Source organism: Symphalangus syndactylus, chromosome 1 (assembly GCF_028878055.3).
Source record: "Symphalangus syndactylus isolate Jambi chromosome 1, NHGRI_mSymSyn1-v2.1_pri, whole genome shotgun sequence".
Classification (NCBI taxonomy): Eukaryota; Metazoa; Chordata; class Mammalia; order Primates; family Hylobatidae; genus Symphalangus; species Symphalangus syndactylus.
The window spans coordinates 76,836,349-76,861,044 of NC_072423.2; the positions used below are offsets into that span (position 1 = coordinate 76,836,349).

A 24,696-nucleotide genomic window follows, 5' to 3' on the forward strand; every position below is an offset into this window, starting at 1 on the left:
TGGTTTCTTGAATTTCTCTTCTCTCTCTTGGTCTAAAAATGTGGAAGAAATGAATAGATGAGGATAGAAGAGTAGGATAGAAGGTAAACCAGGAAAGAACCAGTAGCTTAAGCTCCAGAGAATCAGAGAGAAGAGAGGATGGGTGGATCTATTTCAGGTAGCCAGGACAGCATAGGGAGGTACTGAGATATGTGCATTTGTAAATAGCCAACTCTTTTTAGTTGTTGCTCAACAAACATTTATTGCGTGTCTAGGTTCAGGGTATTAAGTGATTCCTAGGCCATATATGGATGAACAGACACTGAGCTTGCCATCACAGAGCTCATAATAGAGAGAAAAAGAGACAACAAGCCCCAGTGTGGTAAGTACTAGGGGTTGTTGGGGCCCACAGTGAACGATGGGGTCTAGACTTGAGGAGTTAGGGCAGGTCCATGGAAACAGAGGTGTCTACATTGGCATCTGGAGCTTGGGAAGGAGTTAGGCAATGAGGAGGTGGAGAGGATGTTTCAGACAGTGCAAAGATGTGTCAAGGCCTTATCTAGTGAATAAAGATATGATCTTTATTCAATGGATGGCAAAAGATCCACTGAATAACTCTCTGTAACAGTGGAGGAGAGGAGACAAGCGTCAGGGCAAAGGACCTAGGAACCAAGGTAAAAATGTAGATGCTTTCCTTGTACCCAGTCAACTTACACTCTTCCATTAGCTCTCTGTTTCAGACCTACGCTCTACCTTCCTGAGGCTCTCAAAGTATCACGTGCCCCTCTGCCAAAGCATCTGTCGTATATATTGCATTTATTTGTGTCACCTTTTTATTTTTCTTCACCTTTTATTTTGAGTTCAGGGGTACATGTGCAGGATGTGCAGGTTTGTTACATAGTTAAACGTGTGCCATAGTGGTTTGCTGCACAGATCATCCCATCACCTAGGTATTAAGCCCAGTGTCCATTAGCCATTCTTCCAGATGCTCTTCCTCCTCACTCCCCCCAACCCATGACAGGCCTGCCCCAGTGTGTGTTGTTCCACCCCATGTGTCCGTGTGTTCTCATCATTCAGCTTGTGTCACCATTTTATTAACACCTGTTTCTGTCCACTGAGCCATCAGTTCTGTGATGGTGGGGCATTATATGTTTGGGTCACCACTCTACTCTCATGCTTAGCAGAGTTCTGGGCACATAAGAATGTGGTTAGTCCATGTTTATAGTAGGCTGCAAAAATAAAGGCCTCAAATTCATCTCAATCCTGTAGGCATGACCCTTTGCAACATGACTTTGCCAACCCCATCATTTTCTCCATCCCTTTGGATCTAGGCTGGCCTTTAAACTTGCTCCAAGTGGAAGAATGTGGTAGAAGCACTGGTGGTGGAACTCTAAGCCTAGGCCTCACAGGGCTTTGCAGGTTTCCCTCTCGTGCTCTTGGAATGTGCTGCCACCAGGGGAAGAAGCCTGGGCTTGTCTCCCTAAAGATGAGTGAATACATGGAGAGAGAGGCCTGGCTAAGGGCCAGATGCAACCTGCAGGCATCTGAGTGACACCATCAAATAACACCCAATTGGGCCACCAGACGATAGCAGCTACAGGACTGACTCCAGGCAAGACTGTCCAGTGGAGCCCAGCCAAAACTGCTGACCCACATAATTGTGAGCAAATAAAATGATTGTTTATTTTATTTTACTTTATTTTATTTTATTTTACTTTAAGTTCCAGGATACATGTGCAGAACGTGCAGGTTTTTTACATAGGTATACATGTCCCATGGTGGTTTGCTGCACCTATCAATGCATCATCTAGGTTTTAAGCCCCCCATGCATTAGGTATTTGTCCTAATACTCTCCCTCCCCTTGCCCCCTACCCCCTGGCAGGCCCTGGTGTGTGATGTTCCCCTCCCTGTGTCCATGTGTTCTCATTGTTCAGCTCCCACTTATGAGTGAGAACATGCGGTGTTTGGTTTTTTTTGTTTTTTTTTTTTGAGACGGAGTCTCGCTCTGTCGCCCAGGCTGGAGTGCAGTGGCGCGATCTCGGCTCACTGCAAGCTCCGCCTCCCGGGTTCACGCCATTCTCCTGCCTCAGCCTCTCCGAGTAGCTGGGACTACAGGCGCCCGCCACCACGCCCGGCTAATTTTTTTGTATTTTTAGTAGAGATGGGGTTTCACCGTGGTCTCGATCTCCTGACCTCATGATCCGCCCGCCTCGGCCTCCCAAAGTGCTGGGATTACAAGCGTGAGCCACCGCGCCCGGCCCGGTGTTTGGTTTTCTGTACCTATGTTAGTTTGCTAAGAATGATGGCTTCCACCTTCATCCATGTATCTGCAAACGACATGATCTCATTCTTTTTTATGGCTGCATAGTATTCCATGGTGTGTATGTGCCACAATTAAAGAGTTGTTTTTTAAACCACTGTATTTGGAGGTAGTTTGTCAGCAACAACAGACAACTGATATATCTGTCGAATGAGTGATTCCAGGGTCTGAAGTAGACTTAGGGCAGAGGTTTCATGAGTCCCCCGTGTGTGATCCTTTGCATGTACTTTGGGGTAGCTTTGGTTGTTAGAAATTCTTTATATTCCATTGAAACATACTGGAGCTTTTGCCTACTTGTCTTAATTCTGTTTTTCTTAAGTCTCACAAATTAATTTCAATTTCTCATCTCTTTCCAACATTTCAAATTGTTAAAAACATCTACTTTTTCTGCACACATACCCCTATTTTTCTTCTACTTTAGACCAAACAATCCCTAGTTCTTCCTACTTTTCCTCATGTGTCAGGATTTCCAGACCCTTTGTCACCCTAGTTGCTACCCTCAATGTTCCTTTGATAGAGAGGCTCTCATATTCTGGCATCCTGTCAACTCCTCTGCTCCTTAGAAATTAGGACAAGCAAATACGATTTTAAGTATATTGCCAGCCCCATCTCCCTCACTTCACAAACCCATAAACACAGAGACCACAGTACAACAGACCCCATGACTGTAACGCTGAAATTCCCAGGGAAAGCTGCAGAACACACCAGGAATCATACAGAGGAGCCTTTTTCAAGGAGGGTATTTTGAGACAGGAAAGAAAGACATTTCATACCACCCCAGCTAATGTTTTTTGGATATTCCTATTGCTCTTATGCAACAGACTCTTCTTTCATATATTAAACTTTTGAGAAGTGCAATAAATAATAGTAATCTAGACATATTTAAACCTTAACATTCAGCCTAGCAGAATAAGCAGATATTTGCACTTCAATTTTCTTTGCACAAAGAGGTTAAATTGTCCATCCCTCTTTAAAAAGTGAGTCAGAAGTAAGCATGAGTCCAAGCCACCACCAGCCCCACTTTTCTCTATAACATCACATTCCTTTCTGCTCCCAAAGGAGCCATTTAAGAGTTGTTGGGATATATAAAGCAATATACCATTTTTTAAAAATAACTACAATATGAAGTTGCCAAAAGAAGAAAACATCTGGATGCTATTGACGACTATGACGGCAGTAAGTCTAAATTCCCAACTCTAGTGGGTTGGAAATCACTGGGACATTTATAGGTTGTGGTAGTTTTTGCCTCATGCCTTCATTGTGAGCAGAAGCTCACATTCATCTTATAACCAGCCTGTATCTAAGAGAAGCAGACAGGAATAAGGCACACCTCCTGGCTTCTTACCTTCTCCGACTCCCGCCAACACTTCAGGATGAATATGTGAGCATAGATGTCCTCCACACAGATCCAGCTGGACAGGCTCAAGGTTGTGTCCGTCCATACCCAATCCATCACTGCCCTCAGCTCAGTCAAAAAGGGCACGAGGCGAAACCTGGCAGGAAACACATCTCGTCAAGAGAGACATTCATGGATGGCCCCCACCACCCTGCTTACCCAGGAGCTCAAGCAGTTCCTTAACTGCTTTAACCTCATGACTCAGAAACAATTCTCCAGGTGACCCTTCCAGTAAAACCCAACTTGGAACACAACTGCTTTTCATTATAAGTTGAATCTATGGATTCGTATTTTTTCATTCTTTTCCTTTTCTCTGATGATCATAACCAACTGGGATCTCCCTTTTAAATAAGTGTGAAGGTGACTCAGCTTCTTTCACATTTATTTGTTCATGTTACAAGACTCTTGGCCATGGGGTGCTGAATGACTGCAGCTCTGTTGCTGGATGAGTTAGTAGGGGTGGTGCACCTGGTAGGTTAAAGATGAGGGCACATGGATAAAGGCAGAGGGAGGAGGAGAGGTTGTAGGGAGCCAGGGTGTGAGGCCCCTCAGCCGCAGGACTTGCTGGAGTACCACGGTGATGGTGTTGGCTCAGCCTCTGTGGTTCAGTTGTGTTTCAGAAGGGATTGGCCTGGGCTCCTCCAGGCTCTGAAGAATTTTCCTTGTCTCTTGACTGACACAGAGCTTCTCCCAGCCTGAAGAATCTGGGTTCTCCCAGGGCCCTCACAGCAGTGTGGATTGCCACTCAGAAATTCTCCCCTAGGATGCCTCAGCCCTGTCAAGTGAATATAAATCCAATTCCTGGAAGAAACATCAGGCCCAGTCGCAGGCTAGCATTATATGAAACACGACCCCACACACAGTGCTTCACAGCATCTGAAGGCACTCGACACCTCTTCTGTCTGGTGCTGAGGAGGAGCCAGCAGTGCCACGGACTGTCTCACTTTTTATGCCATGGTTTAATTTGCGAGAGAACAGAGAGGAGATGCTACCACTGAACTTGTCACATAGAAGAGCACATGTGCTTTGAGTAGTTAACTTGCTACTTGGGCACACAGGTCACGGCATTCAGGTTGGTGTTAGGCAGAAAGAATGCTCCTCTTCAATGGAGGAACTTACTGTATACGAAAAAATCTAAGGATAATTTGGAATTCCCAAGGTATTTGGAATAGTCCAGGCTCCAAATACTGTGTTCTTTTGTGCCCAGAAGCATATAAATACTTACAGATCATGTATCCCTATTTTTCATTCTCAAATATTATCACAGTAATTATGCAGGATACTAACCCGTGTGGATGAATGTAGAACAGCACCCGGACAGGCTTGTGGCAATTAAACATAGAAAGGTGTTTAAAGAGGCATATTTGTCCCTTTGCGAACATCGTAGGAGTTCCACAATGATTCCCACTGCTGAATTAATCCTCTCCCCCTTACTTCCCAGTTGGGAAACAAAATGCCTTTCTACGGCTATTCTTCCCCCATAAGTGACTGTGACAATGCAGAGTGTCCTACCCTTGGAATAAGAAGAGGTTGACATAATTGTAGCTCTTGGTGAGGAAGTTCCCCAGGACTCGCGTTGGGTAGCCGCAACGGATCTGGTAAGCAGACAACCCGAAGTAAACACATTTCACAAAGTACCAAAGCTGGGCAACCAGGTTCTGGCTGAATTTCCTAAAATGTAAAAGTACAGAAAGTGAAGCAATGAAATACTCTTCTGAAACAAAAGGATGGTAGTGTCGAATTAAAACAACAACAGGCCAACAGAATTTCCCTTTCATCATTCCAACTCAATTCTATTGAACTGTCTACACACAGTGGATCACTTCAAAGGCAAAAGGTGGGATAAAAAAATTCAGTAATTAAAATGATTTCCTGTGATTGGTGCCTCCAATCTGTCTTATACCCTTGTTTAGGCCATAATTAAAATAAATTATTAAGTGAATTTACTGATAAATATTTTCTCACTCCATGACCTAACCTTTATTTATTTTTAATGATTTCCTCAACAATACAGATGGTAGTCTTTTCTCCAAGTGAATAGTGAAGAGACATAGTATTGTACAGTTCAGGACTGCTAGCACAAGTTTGAAAAAAAATAGTAGAATTAAATTTCACACTAGAAAAAAATTTTAGAATATAATTTCAAAGAATGATGAGCTATAGGACCACTTTAAACTTTGGATAAATGCAGCATTCTCCAAATGTCTTAAACATGGTCAGTACAAATTTTAAAAAGGAAATAAAAAGAAAACTTTTGACTTGGTGAGAGTTTGGTATAATCTTCTCTGTCCTTAAAATTAAGATCCATACTTAAATGTTTTGATACAACCAGCATATTTCTCTTTGTGCCATATTTTGGATTTGTCCCCTGCCTCCCTCCCCCCCTTTCTTCCTTCCTTCCCTCCCTCCTTTCTTTCTTTCTCTCTTTCTTTCTTTCTTTCTTTCTTTCTTTCTTTCTTTCTTTCTTTCTTTCTCTCTCTCTCTCTCTCTTTCTTTCTTTCTTTCTTTCTTTCTTTCTTTCTTTCTTTCTTTCTTTCTTCCTTCCTTTCTTTCTTTCTTTTCTTTCTTTCTTTCTTCTTTCTTTCCTTCTCTCTGTCTCACTCCTTCCTTCCTTCTTGCTTCCTTCTTTCCTTCCTTCTCTTTCTGTCTCTCTCTCTTGCCCACACCGCCATGGAGATATCTAATGGTTCCAGCACCATTTGCATTTGTTGAAAAGACTGTTCTGTCTTCACTGGATGGCCTTTGCACCTTCCCTACATCAGCAGAATTGGGACTGTGGGTCTTCTATTTCTGGACTCTCTGTTCTGTTCCATTGTTCTGTTCGTCTGAATCTTGAGGCTACACCTCATTGCTTGATCATCACAGCTTTATAATAATGCTTGAGGTCAGGAAGAATAAGTGCTCCAATACTGTCCTCTTTCCAAAGTTATTTCAGTTCTTCTAGATCTTTTGCAATTCCATATGAATTTTTGTCAGCTTACCAAATTCTACCAAAAAATCTTGCTGGGAATTTTGATGTGCACCGCGGTCAATCTATAGATCAATTTGGGGAGAAACTGCATCTCCCCCAAATTCATGAGGAATTCACAAGTATTTTGATGCATGAATTTAAGTCTTCTTGATTTATTTAGGCCTTCTTTAATTTCTCTCAGCCATGCCTTTTATATTTTCATTCTACAAATCTTGTACATGTTTTATCATATTTATCCCTAAATACAATAGTTTTTCATATTTTTAATGGTATTGTATATGATATTCTTAAAAATTCAAATTATTGAGCATTTATTGCTTGCATATGAAAATACAATTGAGTTTTGTATGTTGGTTTTGTATCTGCAAGCTTCCAAAGTTCATTTATAACTTCTGACAGCCTTATTGTAGATTCCACCGGATTTTCTATATAGGCTGTCATATCTGCCACATGGTTTTGCTTCTTGCTTTCCAATCTGGATTTGTGTGTGTGTGTGTGTGTGTGTGTGTGTGATGGAGTCTCACTCTTTTCACCCAGGCTGGAGTGCAGTGGCGCAATCTCAGCTCACTGCAACTTCTGCCTCCAGGGTTCAAGCGATTCTCCTGCCTCAGCCTCCTGAGTAGCTGGGACTATAGGCGCGCGACACCACGTATGGCATTTTTTTTTTTTTAAGACAGGGTTTCACCTTATTGGCGAGGCTGGTCTGGTCTCTAACTCCTGACCTTGTGATCCACCTGGCCCAGGCTCGCAAAGTGCTGGGATTACAGGCGTGAGCCACCGTGCCCACCCCATATCCGGATGTCTTTTATTTTTACTTATTTTGCTGGCCTGGGATTAGGATCTAGTATCACCATTCACTGGCTGAATGACTTTGGGGAGATCACTTTTCTTTCTGGGGTGTATCTATCTTAATCTGCAAAATTAGGTAATAGGCTTGGAAAGCGTTTTAAAGTGTCTTTCTTCTCTGAAATTAAGAGTTTCTGTGAAGGTTGGTTTTGTACTGAAAAATATATTTTATGTATTCTATTTTAAATACCAACAAATAATATTCACAACACTCTCATGAAAAATTATAATATTTGTACAAGCAGTGGGCTTCATCTGAATTATTATTATAGCCTGGGCTATATTTAATCTCCCAATATACGGTGTGGAATGGAGAACTGGGTTATTGTGTATCTTCTGGGTAACAATCCTTTATTTAGTTCTACTATAGACTCAGGAAAAAGTATCCCAGTTCTACTTTCCTTTAAAAATATCTGCATGGTCACCATTTATTATTATAAAGCAATAATTTTATAATTTTTTTTATTTTTAATAATAATAATTTTTATAATTATTATAAAGCAATAATTCCTATACTGAAATCAAAAAGTCAGACCCTAAACACTCAAACAAAAGCAGCCATTAGGCTCTGGCTACTGTTAGAAGCAATTTAGATTTTCTCAATAGAAATTACACTTGAACTGGTTTACTTATGAGCTACATACATAAAATCCATTTTTTTCATTACTTTCTATTCATTCTTCCCAAATGATATTAGCCTGCCTGTTTGATATGTTATTCATAAGACTTGGCTACAAATGACTCGGAGGTGTGATCAAAAGATCACATTTTCTGTTAAGCATGAAGACTTTTCAGAGATACCTGAGGATGTTTAAAATAGTACATCATTGACCGGGCACAGTGGCTCATGCCTGCAATCCTAGCACTTTGGGAGGCCCAGGCAGGAGGATTGCTTGAGGCCGGGCCTTTGAGACGAGTCTGGGTAACATAATGAGACCTCATCTCTACAAAAAATAAAAATAAAAAATGGTCAGAAGTGGTGATGTGCACCTGTATCCCCAGCTGCTCTGGAGGCTGAGGCGGGAGGATTGTTTGAACTCAGGAGTTCAAGGTTGCAGTGAGCTATGATCATGCCACTGCACTCTAGCCTGGGTGACAGAGTGAGATTTTGTCCCTAAAAACAATAAATAAATAATTTTTAAAAAAACTAGCATGTCACAGTCTGGGAGCGCAGTTCCAGAGGAGGCTTTCAGAGCCACAGCAGATGATGGCAGCTTCACTGGATTAGGTACATGGCTCCCCAGGCCAGTGACGAAGAGTTATAGTTTGCTTGCGTACATAAAATCAGATATGCTTGTTAAAAATTCCTATTCCTACTACATCATAGGGACAAGGCCACATTCACCTTCTGCAGAGCCTTTTCTTTCATAACCTGACAGAGCAGGTATTTCCCATTTATAAAACTCCACTTTGCTTTTCTTTGCTGAAATGACCGGATCATTTGTTCATGCATGAGCACCAACTGTCATAAGCACTGTTTTGCCTGGAGGCGTGGGGTGGGAGACAGTCTATGGAGAAGTGTCACCTGAACAGACATCTTGAGAGTAAGGAGGAAGTAGACTTTGGGTTGGAAGCTGGGGAGAAGAAGGCTGGGAGGGAGCAGAGCTTGGAGATGCCAGGCACACTGGGGAACTGAAGGTCAACACCCTTTTCTTAGGGTTCTAGGTGACAGAGGGAAGCACAGCAGCCACTTTGAAGGATCTTACCAGCCCTTTCCCGACAGCTGCCGGCCACCCTGACCAGCAGCACTAGTTGTATTAACAGCAGCAGAGTCCAGCAGGATGGGTCTGCCCGCTTCGCTTACCACGAGCTGAGACATTGCTAGGTGCTTTCAAACCCCGCTGCAGTTAACCCCCACCAGCCTCCTACGTGGAGACTCTATCATCTGCTCCCCATCCCTCTCCCTCTATCTCTTCTTCTATCCATTAAGCATTTGTTCATCTGTTTCTCGCATGACTTAGTCTGTGCCCTTTCTCCCTCTCAAAAATGTCCCCAAGACCATACTCCACTTTACCTCCATCTCTGCTAAGGTGTAGAGAGAAACACAGCACAAATACCCTAGGTTTGCTCAGGTCCTTAAGGCTGTCACCTTTGTTATTTATAGAAACCTTATTTCTACAAATGTAGATAATAAGTAATTAAAATATTTTTGAGGAATCAGTTCACACTTTGGATTTGCATTGACTATTGACCCAAACCTTTAGCTCTTCCTACCCGTGGTGCTGCTGTGCCAAGGCTCTGCCTGTGGCCGGCAGTTCTTCTGTGCAATGCATGTGAGTATCACCTCAGGAAACACAGTTGCATGGAGGCAGGCTGGTGCCTCTGGCTTCTGAAGACCTTACCTCTCAGTCACACCAGGTAAGATGAAGAACATCCAGAAGTGAATTCCGAACACAAGAATGACCTGGAAGATGACCTTTCCCAGTACAGTCTTCCTGAGGTAGAGGGCTCGGTCCACCACCATGGTTCCAAACTGAATGAGGACCATCACCAAAAACGGCCCCGGGACCTGGTCCTCTGACAGTGAAGAGGTGATGTCTGCAGCTGCTGAGTGTTTCTGGGGAAGAGACAACAAATTCATACCCAAGAGAGGCAATTCACGGGAGGGGGCGCCATCACCATGGGTCAGGGCAGGTGCTGTGGCCTTTGCCCCAACCTACCCCGAAGGCCCAAAAGCCGAAGACAATGATGATGAAGTCCACGGTGTCAGCCAGGAACATGAGCACATACACGTCAGTCACGGCGCTATAGTCCGGGTGGATGAGGTTGTAAAAGAACTGCTTGATGGGCACGTAGATCTGCAGCGTCCTGCAAAATGGAGACCCCCACCCCCAACCCACTTGTTTCAGGAAGGGCAGGATGGCAGAAATGACCAGACACTGTCCTCATGCCACTGCTCCACATTCCCCTTTCCAGTCAGGTCCCACCTTCCTCTCTCTGCCTCAGGATAGTCCCGCTGTGGACGGCTCCTGTTCTAACGGAGAGCGTATACACATTTACTGCCAAGATAGGTACTGCAGCCCTCTCTGCTGATGGCATCACAGCCCTCTCCTCTTGCTTGAAGTGTAATAGAATGGTATGATGCCCTGGGAACTAGGTGTTGGGTTTGTAGCCTGATTCAATTGCTCACCACCTGCGAGAACCATGAGCATGCTATGTAACCTCTGTGTTTAGTGTTCTCATCTGTAAAACTGGAGTGATGAGAAGACCTGATGCCTAGGGCCAAGGTGGGAAGTAAATGAGGGAATGCATGAAGGTGCTCAGACTTGGAGTGCTTGGTCCGTGCGCGTTTGAATGTGCAACGCCCCTGCTCCTCCTGTTTTAGGGCCTGTGTCCATCCTGGCTCCCACATACTGCCCTGGCCTTTTACCTATGCTTTGCTCTGTGCCTTAGTGCGGTGTCCTGCTGGCTCTTGCTTGTCTGTCTAACCTTTGCCCTGTCTTTGCTCTGGGACCTGCCTTCAGTTCAACGCCACGTTCAGGTGCCACTGGCTCTCCTGCTCTCAGAGCCTCTGTTCAGGGCTCCACTCCCAGCTGGCAGTCCCAGTCCCATGCACCACTTCCATCCCCAGTGGGTGGAGGGTCCTGTGTCGTTTGCTGGGTAACAGATGTATGACCATGGACAAAGCATTTCCCCACCATGCACTTCCATCCCCTTCTCAGGATAAGAGTGCAGGTCTAAGGCCCTTCCAGCATTGACACTGTATTCCTCTCAGTCTGGCTGGACTTCACCATGATAATACCTAAGAATACAATCCATGAGTCCTTGAAACGACCCATTTACTCTGTTCAAATAGAAAAAGCATGTGCATAAATGCAATGGATATAAAATGAATCACATAGAAAAATGATTTTTAAAAACAAGACAAAAAGGGGTAATTTCATTCTGCCTTACGCAGATAGCACTTGTGACACGAGAAGTTACTTCTCTGTTCTGCCCCTGGTTTATAGGAAATAATAAAGCCCCAAACCCTAAAATAAGCACACATGCCACATGTTCTCATGGACTCACTTCTTTATGGTAAAGGCTTTTGCTTTGATTAAATGTTCTTGAAGCTTTTCCATATAAAGTTCCCTTTTGCTTTTTTGCTTAATACTCAAAACACTGCTTCCTTTTTGACTGCTGTTTCGGGTGCTTGTGCTGCCTAGAAATAAAAAGAGATCATAAGATGGATGGTGAAGCCTGGGGTTTGTTTGCCTAAATATCCAAGAAGCAGAACCCAGAGCCCACATGGTGGAGGGATAGCTCGGGACTGTTTGGGAGGATGAGTATGCACGGATGCATTTATGAACAATTACTGAAGCCTTTGGGATTTGTCCTCAACTCTGCTCCCATCACAGGCCTGTGGGGTTTAACACCCCATGGTGGCTCTTTCCTGGATTGTTATGCAATCTTTGTTTCAGAAGTAAATAAACTGGAAGGATAGTTTTTATTGTGCTAACTAGGGTACTAGGATGCAGGTATTCCAGACAGGATGCCCCATGTCTGTTTTCCTATCCTAGTTTCTGTAATTGTAAAATGAATATGACATAATCTGCCAGTATCTGCCTCAAAAGCAGGTTCTGAAGATGACTATACACCACTGCATGGAAAGCTTCAGACAGGAGCCCCGTAAATGCAAAAGCTTCAGACAGGAGCCCCGCAAATACAAAAGCTTCAGACAGGAGCCCCGCAAATACAAAAGCTTCAGACAGGAGCCCCATAATTACAAAAGCCTAGTGATTCCAAGAGGGGCAGCTGTGAGGCATATCTACTTTCTGATTGTACTCGTTGTTTAGGAAAAAATTACTACACTAGGAAATAACCATAGTTTGGCTAAAAGTTCTCATCAATTACATCTAAATATGTTTAAAAAATACACTGTGATTTATAGCACTCTGGACACGCCCTGCAGATTTTTCTCAAGTAACAAAAGTAAATTATCATGAGCCTGGCGTTTATTAGGTACAAGGCAGTGTGCCGGCCATTTTTCACAATTATCTGAAACCCTTGTCCTGAGATACAATAGGGTGTTTTGGGTAATGGGGTCACACAGCTGAGGCAGGATTTGAACTTGGGTTTCTCTGATTTCAAAGCCCTTTCTTTCATAGAACAATGTCTGTCTCTTGATAGCACCCAATACACTCCCTTGCCCCAGACCCACAGGCACCAGAAAAACAAGGCCACCTGGGAGCTAATTACAGCCTAGATATATTGTGTTGACAGATACCTCTTTGGGATCTGTTTGAAGAAAAGCTGGATCTCCGGGATGGCTCGGAGCTGCTGCCAGAGCGCTTCCTCCGGACAGCTGTCTGCTGCTCCGGGAAGGTCACATGCACTGACTCCACAGATGCGGCCAGGTTGATGGACTTGAGAGAATCGGAGGAGTCCCTCCTGCCATGACCGAGGGAGAGCTCATCATCTGATTCCTCCTTGTCCATGCCACTTTCAGTCATGTCATCTTCATCCCATAAGCCATGGCACTGAGAAAGCAGGGACAGGGACAAATGAGGCTACTATTTCAGGTGGAACCCTTGGTATTCTGTCTTACAAAATCTCATCCAACAAACTGTCCTTCAAGATTAGAAAAACAAGGTGATATGGTTTGGCTGTGTCCCCAAATCTCATCTTGAATTCCCACGTGTTGTGGGAGAGACGTGGTGGGAGGTAACTGAGTCATGGGGACAGGTCTTTCTCATGCTGTTCTCGTGGTAGTGAATAAGTCTCATGAGATCTCATGGTTATAAAAAGGGGAGTTTCCCTGAACAAGCACTCCTCTCTTTGCCTGCCACCATCCAAGTAAGATGTGACTTGCTCCTCCTCCCCTTCCACCATGATTGTGAGGCCTCCCCAGACGTGTGGAACTGTAAGTCCACTAAACCTCTTTCTTTTGTAAATTGCCCAGTTTCAGGTGTGTCTTTATCAGCAGCATGCAAACGGACTAATACACAAGAAAAGAAAGCTTGTCTAGAGCTTTATGAGGGTCCCAGTAGGGAAGAGATGGGTGGGTGTAGACAATAAGATTTTAGCTGATAATTAAGATGCAGACATATAGCTTTTGGCAGACAGACTAAGGAAGAAATTATAGTGACTTGACTTATTGGATGAAAAGTCACCCTGATGACCTTGCTTGTGTCGGACGGAGCTCTCCCCTGAGCTCTTTGGCCATGCATTTGCTCCCTAAGACATTGCCTGGTCTTCTCTCTGACTCATACGTGGAGGACAAGAGCTCCAGGCCAGTTTGTCAGAAATCAGTTGGTCAAAACCAACTCCGAGAATGATCAAGCCACCAGTCACTCATTTGACAGATGACTCTTAAATGTTTATTTGTAAATGTGTTATTCTTAAACATATTCAATGAATGTATTCTTATAAACATAACAAACATTTTAGCTTTTCATAATGGGATTTTTCAGTTTATATGGATTTCTTTCCAATTATTTTAAGAGTTGTTTCCTCTTTGGCTAACATTCACATATTTAGATTATTTCACAACTTTCTCAGTAGTATATTTACTTGTTTGCCAATTCTTCTAATTATTTATCAAATATACAGCAATTTGTATTAAATAGGATAGTTTCAAGCACTTTTGAAATTTCTGCCGTTTTAATTGTTTGGTTTTCATGGCAACATTATACAAAAGATTTATTTTTTCAAAAGCTATGGGGTAGCTTGTCTTCTTAAGAAAAGATTTATCATTCTAAAAACTATTTTTATATATTTAATTAAAATTTTAACATAATGCCATTACCTCGAATCTCATATACATTCATATATTTGAAATTTTCCAAAAAAGAATAAGAAGATCAATATGAAACACCAAGATTTTATTATATGTTTTAAATATAAAATTGCAGCAGTTAAGCCATTTGAACATTGATGAAAAGATAGTAAAAGTGCCTAAAAAATTATAATAATTTTAAATGCTACAAAAGAATGCAAACGTTGCAAGAGAATTTTGAAGTGGTCAAAATTATACCATCAAGTGTTAAATATTGAAATTTAAAAAATGAATTTCTAAGACTAAAAAACAAGGTTAATACATGTATTAATATGTTCATAACAAAAATCAGTATACTAAATAAATTCAAGTAATTAACATATCCAACAGAAGAACTATAAAATTTAAGTAATTAACATATCCAACAGAAGAACTGTAAAATTTAGGCAAATTCAATTTTGGCTAACTGGTTTCCTTAGATACACAGCTTTCAAAAACCTGCCGCAACCCAATGACCCAGCTAAGGCTCCCTCCAAATGGAGGGCTTGGGTACTTCGCAGAGTGATGGAAGCTAGAGTGAGGAGGCTGACCAGAGTACACTCAGATGAAACCGAGTTTGAAATAGTTCACAGAGCTAGAGCAGAAGAAGTTAAACACACTGTTACATGTCTATGTGTGCATGTATGTATATGTACGTGTATGTATTAACTTATGCCAAGCCTTGTTCTAAAAAGGATTCTAGGGACTAAGAAAGATACTCCTGGATAAAAGGAATTTAAAATATTTTATATAAGAAGACAAGGTTAAGATGAAGGAAGGAAAGTAAGGTTGTAACAAGAGGTACATTCATACATAAAATCTATGCTATGCAATAATTTCTATTTGTTAGAATTAAATGGCGTATTTACAAGTTTAGTTTATAATTCACAGCATGTGAGAAGGAAAAACACATGAAGTTGCTCAGAAGGACAGGAGTCCCTGAGACTGAGGCAGGGCCATGCTGTATAAAGGCCTTCCTCCAGCAGGATCATGAGAGGCCTCCTCCACAATAAGCAGGAGAAAGCACAGCTCTGAGTTTTACTGGGCAACTTAAAAAAATATGTGGTCTCTCACCAACAGCTAATGGTTTCATGACAAGAAACTACCCAATGAAAGCAATACTACTAGAAGAAGGGAGGCAGAAGCTGGGATGGAGATGAGACGATATGATCCATGCACATTGTGGCTCTCTGATGCTCTGGCTTAAACCAGAAGCAGAATTTAGTGTATCTGGCCTTAGAATATTGCACATCATTCAAGCAATGTTCCACAAAAGTGGATTCATGATTATACATTTAACCTAGGTTGGAAACATGGGGAAATATTCTCCCAGATTTATTGTAAGTTCCATTATTTAGCACCACAAGTGTTGGAAAAAATGTCCACTAAATGAACGTAACCTTTTTCTTTTCTCCTTTTTTTTTTTTTTAAAAAAAAACATATGAGTAGATACCACTCACTGGCCCCTCAGCCCCATCACCAATCCTGATGTCCAGGTTATCTAGGAAGATTACGGGGACTGCGATGACCAACTTGAACTGATTAATTGTTAACATGCAGTACCTTCAAAATTGATCGATGAAAGAACAGAGCCAGGAGCTGGATGAGGTCATAAAGAACATAACCTTCCTTCTTTTCCACTCCTATGATGTTTGGGGGGTGGTACGGTTTATCTTTGTTCACCTCTGCATTCTTATTCCAGGGAAAGAACCCAAATTGGAAGAAATACTTGACTACAATTGCCACCTACACACAGATGACAGAAATTTTAAAAAATTACTTCTTTTAGGAATAGATATACCTGTATATGGGAAAGAGCAATATAACAAGAAAGAGACCCGCATTTCACAGTTTTGATGGTAGGCAGGCACATAATTATGTAGAATAGTAACATTATCATTCTCGCAGACTATTGACTTCATAACAGAAGCAGCGTCTAACTGTCACAGTGTCTTTCACGGTAGATCCAGCAAGGCCAGTCAGACTCCTTAGGGCACCGCTTTGATTAGTCATTTCCTCTTTTTTTGAGGTGTTGGCATTATACTGATTTAATTAGATATTGATATAATTACGCAGCTATTAAATATATTATTTAGGGAAACACGAACAGAACATACTCGTATCTTTCTAGTTTCTGTATTTCTTTAATTTGCAATCTTAGGAGCATATCACACGGTTATGATGTATGCAGTTTTCACTTTCCTCCATCATATCTGTGTGCCACATTAGTCTGGGAGCCACTAAAAAACAGAAATGAATATTTGCTTTCTATTCATCTTTGTATTCTGGTGTGTAGCAGGGTTCTTGGTTTCTGACACATAGTTTGTATTATAAAGTAAATCAACATCAAGAATTTCCCACTTACTTCAGCCCTCAGTGCAATGTGACAAGAAAAGGGAGAGCCTCAACTTAACTTATATAGAAATATTTTATTTATTTTTTTAGAGATGAGGTCTCAATCTCTTGCTCACCGTGGAGTGCAGTGGCACAATCACAGCTCACTGCAACCTCAAACTCCTGAGTGCAATCCTCCCACCTCTGCCTCCCAAGTAGCTTGGACTGCAGGTGTAAGCCACCATGCCTGGCTAATGTTTTTTATTTTTTTGTAGAAATGGGGTCGTGCTATGTTGCCCAGGCTTGTCTTGAACTCCTGACCTCAAGTGATCCTCCTGCCTTGGCCTCTTGAAATGCTGGGACTATAGCCAGAAATATTTTATTTTTAAGGTGAAAGCTCTGCAAGAAGCTCTTGTTCTCTTTTCCACATTCTTGGTATTTTACTTCAGCCCTAGGTAAGAAAGGGAATTTGATAACTCACATTGTTATAGACTGGCACCCATTCCCTAAACAGGCAGTCATTTACATCTTGAAGTGATGTAATGAAAATAAAGTTTAGGAATGATTAACTTGGATTGGCCAATTCAAGTAATAGATATATATTTGACTTCACACCCTTTATTTTCCTTATGGAAATAAGATGCATGCTATCAATACTTTAAACCAAATACTTTTGAGATGCTTTACTGTATAGCTTTGTTTTAATTTTGCTACTGAATTACTTATAACCTACAAAAACTTCTAGGCTTTGGGTGTGCATCTAGCATGAGCACTGTCCTTTAATAAGTAATTACAGCACTGTTGAAAGTTAAAACTTTTCCTTACAAGCCAGGGAAGAAAATCAGTCTCTTCACAAACCTGAGAGCACAAAGCACCATGGTCATCCAGGCACCAAGAATATCGAGCTTTTTTTTTTAAGTCCCTTTATGTTTTTCATGGGCATTCATGATCCTGTCTATGTTGAATAGGTCAGGACAGAAAAGCAGGAACATAAGAGTGAGCAGAAGGCTCCTCATACCCCACATGGGATGAAAATGGGCTGACAGCCACCCTTCAGATGCTAAGTGGGTGCTTGTACAATTTTGTGTTGCGACGTATGGAAATTTACTTTTACGTTTAAAAACGAAAAGTATGTATGATCTATTCAAACTATGTCCAAAGTGCCGGACTGTATGATTTAACACAGGGTCCATTCACTGAACCCCCGGTGGCGCCAGGCATTGTGCTTGACTCTGCAGAAGCCTATTATCATCTCAGTGGTTAATATCATAGGTTAGGCAACCAGGCTTCAAACGTGTCCCCACCCCTCACCTGTTGGGCAACTTTGGCCATTTATTTAATCTCATTGATGCTGTGTCCTTATCTGTTAAATGGGAACGATGCCAGTACCCACCGTGTGTGAGATGTGCAGTGTGAAAAGATTTTTAGAATTGCGAGTGCTAGGTAACTGTTGCTGCTGACGATTTGTGTATCTAAGAATGTCTGCGGAACTGCATGTTCCATGTGAAACTGTCTGGGATCAGGGCAGGCCCATCTCCAGAGAGGGCACAGGGACACAAGGTATGCTTCCCCTTGCATAGCCGCCTGAAGCCATCCACAGGGGTCTGCGTCCAGGCCTACCTCGGTATAGACGATGGCCATCATCCAGAACCGGCGGCTGGGCCTGGGGACGGACAACATGGCCCAGAGGAAGATGAGGATGGGAAGCAGGAGCGTGATCATGGAGGCAGAGACCATGTGGTTGAGGATGATCACGAAGTAGCACACCATCTCCGAGCGGGCCACCAGAGTGTTGTACATGGCATAGAAGAGCAGCAGAAATCGGGGCTGCCGCACATAGAATTTCTCTGACTCTTCAAGCTCATCATCGTGAAACATCCTGTTAAAGTAAACCACATGATAATATGTCTATTTTTTTTCTTCTTTTTGAGATGGAGTTTTGCTCTTGTTGCCCAGGCTGGAGTGCAATGGCGCAATCTTGGCTCACTGCAACCTCCGCCTCCCGAGCTCAAGCCATTCTCCTGCTTCAGCCTCCTGAGTACCTGGGATTACAGGTGCCTGCCACCACGCCCAGCTAATTTTTTTGTGTGTATTTTTAGTAGAGAGGCGGTTTCGCCATGTTGGTCAGGCTGGTCTTGAACTCCTAACCTCAGGTGATCCACCCGCCTCAGCCTCCCAAAGTGCTGGGATTACAGGTGTGAGCCACTGCACCCGGCCATGCCTTTCTTTAATTTCTCCAAATTACTGATTTTCATTTAGCATCGTCCTTCCTGCTGTGTTCCCCGCTTCCTATGTCCCTGTTTTTCCTTCAGAGACAACCTAATACCAGACCTTATTATAGAAAGAAATGTCAACACAAGGCTCTGGGTTTTGCTGGTTCTAGAACCAGTCATGGTAGGAGTGAAGTTTGCTTTGTACTTGCAATGCAAGAAGTCTTGGAATTGTCTGTTTGCTCTAAGTGTCTAGATGAACTTTTTTCTATATATGAATTTTTCTGTATACAGAATTAGGGCATATGTTTTAAGTGGTGATTTCGGGATACGTGTCTGATCTGCTCACTGGACCCTTACTTGTTCAGCAGCAGCTCGCTGGCCGTCAGCTCATGGGTCAGGGGAGGTAAGATGCTGGACCCCAGCTTGTCGGTGCGGCTGTCATCCGGGCTGACTGCCATGTGATTCTTGCCTGCAGAGTCGTCCTGCGAGCCGAAGGACAGATGCTCGAAGCTCACAGCCTTGCTGTAGGAGGGTGGGGCCTCCACGTCCCCGTCCAAGGTGGAGAACTGTGTCAGCTCTTCCTCTGGGGTGAGGCTGGCCTCCTCAGCACCCACGGCTCCCACATCGCACCCGGCGGCCTTGTACTCCTTGGCCTCCCTGGGCTCAGGCGCCGTGCTCCCTGCTTCCTCCTCCTGCTCAGCCTCCACCTCCTCGATGGTCTCAGTGGTCCCCTGGCGTGAGTACAGCATGGTACACTGCGTGGGCTCGCTGTTGGGAGAAAGGGTGGGCACAGAGCCCATGTCTTAACATCCACACTCCTGGGGTTCTTTCCCATTCCTGAGAGATGTCATCAGAACTCCTAAGGAAATGCCCCATTTTTTCCCCCTGCATTCCATCTGCTTTGTTCGTTTAGGATAATCACTCCTGTTATGCAGCCACTGCAAACGGCAGCCTCTCCAATGCAAATGTTGACAGTGCACACACATAGTTTAGAACCAGAGCCAGTCACGTGGCTCTCAAAGAGCAAAACCCACCCCCGTAACAAGTTGGAGTATCTAGATTCACAGCCTCGGGTTCCAGAGTCTGTTTCCATATCAACACAGCACAGCTTACCCACTGTTTTGTCTGCTTCAAGGAGGGGCATCTCTGGAGGGCAGAAGCTCTGAAGATTTTGACCAAGAGCTAAGTCTTAGCAAATAGCTATTCTACCCTCCATCCTACACAACAGACCTGCCCAGACCATAAGAGGGGAATGGGAATGGGAATGATTAAATATTGGCTACACTGAACAACTGTGTGCTTGATAAAAAATGCCACCCTTCTTTCATGTTTATTCTTCCACCCTGGTTTTCCATCCTTTGCCTTTTTTGCATTTCTGTGCATCCCGTCTGTGGAATCTCCACCCTCATCCCAGCTCCCTGCACTGTGCCCAGGGCTTCCCCTTCCCCGTGGGACTCCAGCCACTCTCTTCCCACGCAAGCTCTCCTTGGCCCTTCTCCCTTCCAGCTGCCCACTCCACCCCAGGGTGTGCTTCTGTTCTCTCCTATCGACAACTTTACTTATTTTCTTCTACCAGTTCGTCTTTGAGTACTCCTTTTCCAGAAGCTTCTCTACTCTCATCCTCACTCCCTGCCTTTGGCATTCTGTTCTTTTCTCTCATATCCTTTGTCTCCTTCTTTTGTTCCTTTAAACTTTCCCTGTCAGGTCCATGCAGACAAGGTTGGCCAATGACAAGAGGGCAGCCAGTGACATTCATGGCTTGCTCTACCTCAGACACATCCAGCCATGGAGGGGAGAGGGGCAAAACCCACCTGGAGATTAGGAATCCGTCTTGGATGTGGGAGGATGATGTTATAGACTCTGAAATATGTATTCTTACCTGAACGGCACGTGTGACCACCAGGTTTCCATAAACACTGAGATTCTCAAATGCATAGACTGTACCCATGTTTCTTGTCACAGATACCAGTATAGACATATGGATGAGTGAATGAATGAATGAACCTTGGCAGAGCGGTTCATGGCATCCTGTGACTGAAGAACCCGATTGGCCTGAGCTTTTGATGCCCGCTCAGGTGTTCAGGTGTTCAGAATCCCCAGGGCTGTGTCCTTGAGTGCACACATCATGTAGGGGCTGTTGAAATGCCAGGCCAAAACAGATTTTTGCTAAGACTTACCTCAATTAGATATACTTCCTAGGAGGGCCATGCCATTGACCCATTGCCCAGGGAACTTCCAGACTACTGGAGCCAACCCCACACCAGGTCTCATGGCCAGTAAGACTGTCATCAGTCCTAACCATGCTCCCTTTGGTTTGGATCTCTTGTGGCACCAAGGGGTGGAGGGTACCTTCAGAGGCCAAGAAAATGGACTGGCATGGGAGGCACATGCCCGCCAGAGGACTTTGTCAAATGGCCAAGGCATTCCCATCAATGCCAGGTGCCAGCATACTGCAGGGCTGCACCGAGATACACGGCTGCCAGTGAAAAGAGGATGCCCTCTGACTTGCCACTATGAGCAGTCAAAACGAAACTTGTTTTGGATTAGGCTGTTTTCATGTCAGGTGAAGCACAGTGTAGCTGCTGACTTCATTGTGCCCCCTCACCATCCTAAGGCAATTCAAAAAGAGTTTTCGGGTTCTGTGCAAATGATTTTATTTCTAAATGAATACTGTTTTAGGGTAGGATTCGGGAGAACTTAAGCCACAGTATTTTTTCCCCAAAATAAAAGTTATAGGCTACAAAGGTGATGCATTCTGCTGCATAATATTCTTTTTAAAAACCAATGGTAAACTGTATTCTGACTTTTATGTCAATTAGGCAAATAACATGCAGACTTATTTAATATTCACTAAAAATGACTACCTATGACAGATTTTTAGATTTTTTTCCTACTGCATGCATCTTTTGATTACATCAAGAGAAGAAGTTTTCTACCTTTGCAAACAGAGTTCCCCCTTTGAGTAGTGCCCTCAGAAGCTCTAAATTATGGAGGAAACATGCTTATGTCTCTGAAAATGGAAAGTTTGAAATACTGAAAACATGGAGGAGAATGTTTGTGATAAGGATTTTTAAAGAAACTCCTAACAGACAAAAACTAAAGAGTGGTTAGTTTAATATAATGCTGTCCTGAGAACAATTACATCTCACAGAGGGCGGTGGTGATTATGCTTCGGTTAGTCATGCAGATTCTTAAAATAAAAATGAAATAAAAACATATATCACAAGAACTCATATTTGCAGTGACATAAAGGGGGGAAGAGGTGATTAAAATGACAGAACAAAGCATGCACAAGTTAAGCACCTTGATGCTAAACTGCCACTGTCAGCTGATGAGGAGGACACATCCATGCTGAGCATTTTACGGAGCCTAGGCCGAGCACGCTCGCTTGTTTTAGGAATTTCTTGTCCATCTAAATCATCAAGGGTGGACTGCCTTGAGAACAGCATGGTTGCTTCAGTGTAGCAGCTAGCAGCGCAAACAGTTACAGAAACACAGTGTTAAAACACCAAGTTGTACACAGGTTACACACGGATCAACTGACCAACACACTGCCATGCAGCAAACCACACATGACACCAACACCACCGACAAGGAAGGCCACTGCAGCGGGGCTCAGGGACGGGGAAGGACCTATGTGCAGGTCCTTGAAACACACGAGTACTGGATTTTAAAAAACATATTGGCTAGTGACACATTACAAAATGGCACTCTCTGGGTGGGACTAAGAAACAGAAAAGTGACAAGTCCCAATATTTTTGTTACAAAGTATAATTTATGTAATTATAACTTCATAACAGAGGGTTTTTTAAATGAAAGAAAATATGCTTTATTTGGAGCTTGCAGTCCTGAGTTAAGAGCATTTATTAACCAACTTGCTTGAACAGAAATAACTGCTCATGTAGAATTTACATAAAAGATTTCAATCTTTTTTTTTTCTTTTTAACACAGTCTTCAGAATTAGAGAGGGGAAACTCAGGAATGACAACGAACTGAATTTTGCACCCCGTTTTTGGAGTGATATTCAGTTAAGCCAAATGAGATGCTCTGCATGTAGTCGGGATGCTGGTTTAATACGCAGTGGATATAAACCAACATCAGAAATAAAATAAAAGGCTGTAAAGGAAAGAACAAAGGAACTTGAGCAATGGCAGAGTCATTTTGTCTGTTAACTTTTCATTTTGCCTAATTTTTCTCTGGATCGTGTTTTAGGGCTTGGTGGATGCCATGATGGAGAGAACCCACTGCCTAAAACCCTAATCTCCTGGTACCCAATGGAGCAGTGACTGGTGAGGGAGGATGGCAGATCCAGGCCTAGGATGCTGCTGGGTGAGGATGCTCACGAGAGGAAGCACACAGAGGTGTGACACAGGCATAGTTTCAGTTCCCACACATGGTTCAACCCCAAAGAGGGACAGACAGCCCAAAGATCCTCTACAGAAAGCAACTGGAATACTTATCTTCCGACTTGTATGCTCATGGGCCGGCTGACCCAGGGAACAGAAACAGACTCTTAGAGATATAGGATGCCTGATTTCCAGGCTGAACATGGTAGGCTGAACACTGTCATAAAGTGAACTCACTAGGAGAGTACTAGGTGCCTGGCCTGCACAGCCATATACTGTCAGCCAAGGATCCTGAGGCAGAGATGGAAGATGTTCAGGATGCAATGACCACTGCAAGCCTGGGAGGAGCAAATTTGAGTTATTCACTCATGGAACCTGTTAAAAGAGTTTTTCAGGTCCCATGTGCTGGAGCACAAGCCGTAACTTCTCCAGTGGGGCCGGCCATGCTGCTGTGCCTGTCACAGCTATGTGGCCAAGACAGGGGCAGCCAGTGAGGGCGATAAGCCTGTGAGCAACCAAAATACTCTCTAATAAGGACATTGACGCTGTTTTGTTTTGTTTTATTTTGCCCTAACTCTTTCAGATGTCACCATGTCACCATGTCCTGGACAAAATGAGGAGACAATGACAAGATAAATTAGAAAAGCATTGGACGAACACAGTGAAGACTGGGATGCTGACACTAACTGGCTGTTGGGTTTTAGATGAATCAGTGCCCCTTTTTGGGGCCCCAATTTTATGTTTCTGAGATGAGGGGATTTCGCCTTTCTATATTTCATTTAATATTTGCAGAGATGCAACCCCATAGCCTGTGCAGTCTCCTGCAGCTTTGCTCAGGTTTTCTTCATGGGAACTGACGGTTCTAATTCAAAAGCCCTGTTTTTCTTGTTAACTCTTGGATGGAGTTCTCAGAACGTACAAAATCCCACACAGTTGGGTTCCCGGTAGGGCACCTAATATGTCACACAATCCAGGACAGTTTAAAAGTGAATAGGAAGGGGAGGAAATGTATAAAAATAGGCCCTGACAGTAGGCCCAAGGGGACGGCTGCCATCACCCGCCTGACGGGCCCCCCCACTGCGAGCACTACAGGAACACATGGCAACCCCTCAGAGGACATATTTAAAATATTAACCACCTCCTACCTGGGAATGCCCCTCAGAATGTTAACTAATGTTTTCTGTGTTATTTGATTATATAAAGCAACCATTAAAAATGTTTGCCATTTTACATCTGGATTAGAAAGAAACCGTGACTATTCTCGTAAGTCAAAGGGACTACAAATTCACTTGCTAGGATCCCACCCAGACTCTGTCTACTGTCTGCTTAAAGGTAAAATTCATGCCACTGGCCTCGGAGCAGGGGCCATGAAGGGCACTGGCCACACTGGGTGAGCATGACCTCACTGGGGAGTGGCAGCCTCCTGGCCACCAGACCCTTCCCAATGACTTCCACTGCAGAACCTCTTCTAGGGAGGGTTACTACCTTTCCAGCAATCAGCATGGCTCCCTGGACACTACAGTGTAGACAAATGATGATTTGGAAATTTGAA

General features: G+C 43.4%; 1 protein-coding gene across 3 annotated transcripts in view; it reads right to left on the reverse strand.

The window, feature by feature from the left end:
* Positions 1-24,696, reverse strand: part of PIEZO2 (piezo type mechanosensitive ion channel component 2) — a 479,216-nt gene that overhangs the window by 16,036 nt on the left and 438,484 nt on the right. For 2 of the 3 annotated variants that reach the window (XM_055238811.2, XM_055238801.2), the window contains 9 exons: positions 19,156-19,566; positions 18,206-18,464; positions 15,815-15,997; positions 12,722-12,974; positions 11,524-11,656; positions 10,173-10,320; positions 9,855-10,069; positions 5,208-5,366; positions 3,645-3,792 (listed from right to left, as the gene is read on the reverse strand). In XM_055238811.2, the coding sequence (XP_055094786.2) occupies positions 3,645-3,792; positions 5,208-5,366; positions 9,855-10,069; positions 10,173-10,320; positions 11,524-11,656; positions 12,722-12,974; positions 15,815-15,997; positions 18,206-18,464; positions 19,156-19,566 (1,909 nt within the window). Of the gene's footprint in view, positions 1-3,644; positions 3,793-5,207; positions 5,367-9,854; positions 10,070-10,172; positions 10,321-11,523; positions 11,657-12,721; positions 12,975-15,814; positions 15,998-18,205; positions 18,465-19,155; positions 19,567-22,101; positions 22,267-24,696 lie in introns of all 3 variants that reach the window. The other variant, XM_055238791.2, reaches the window with a different exon arrangement.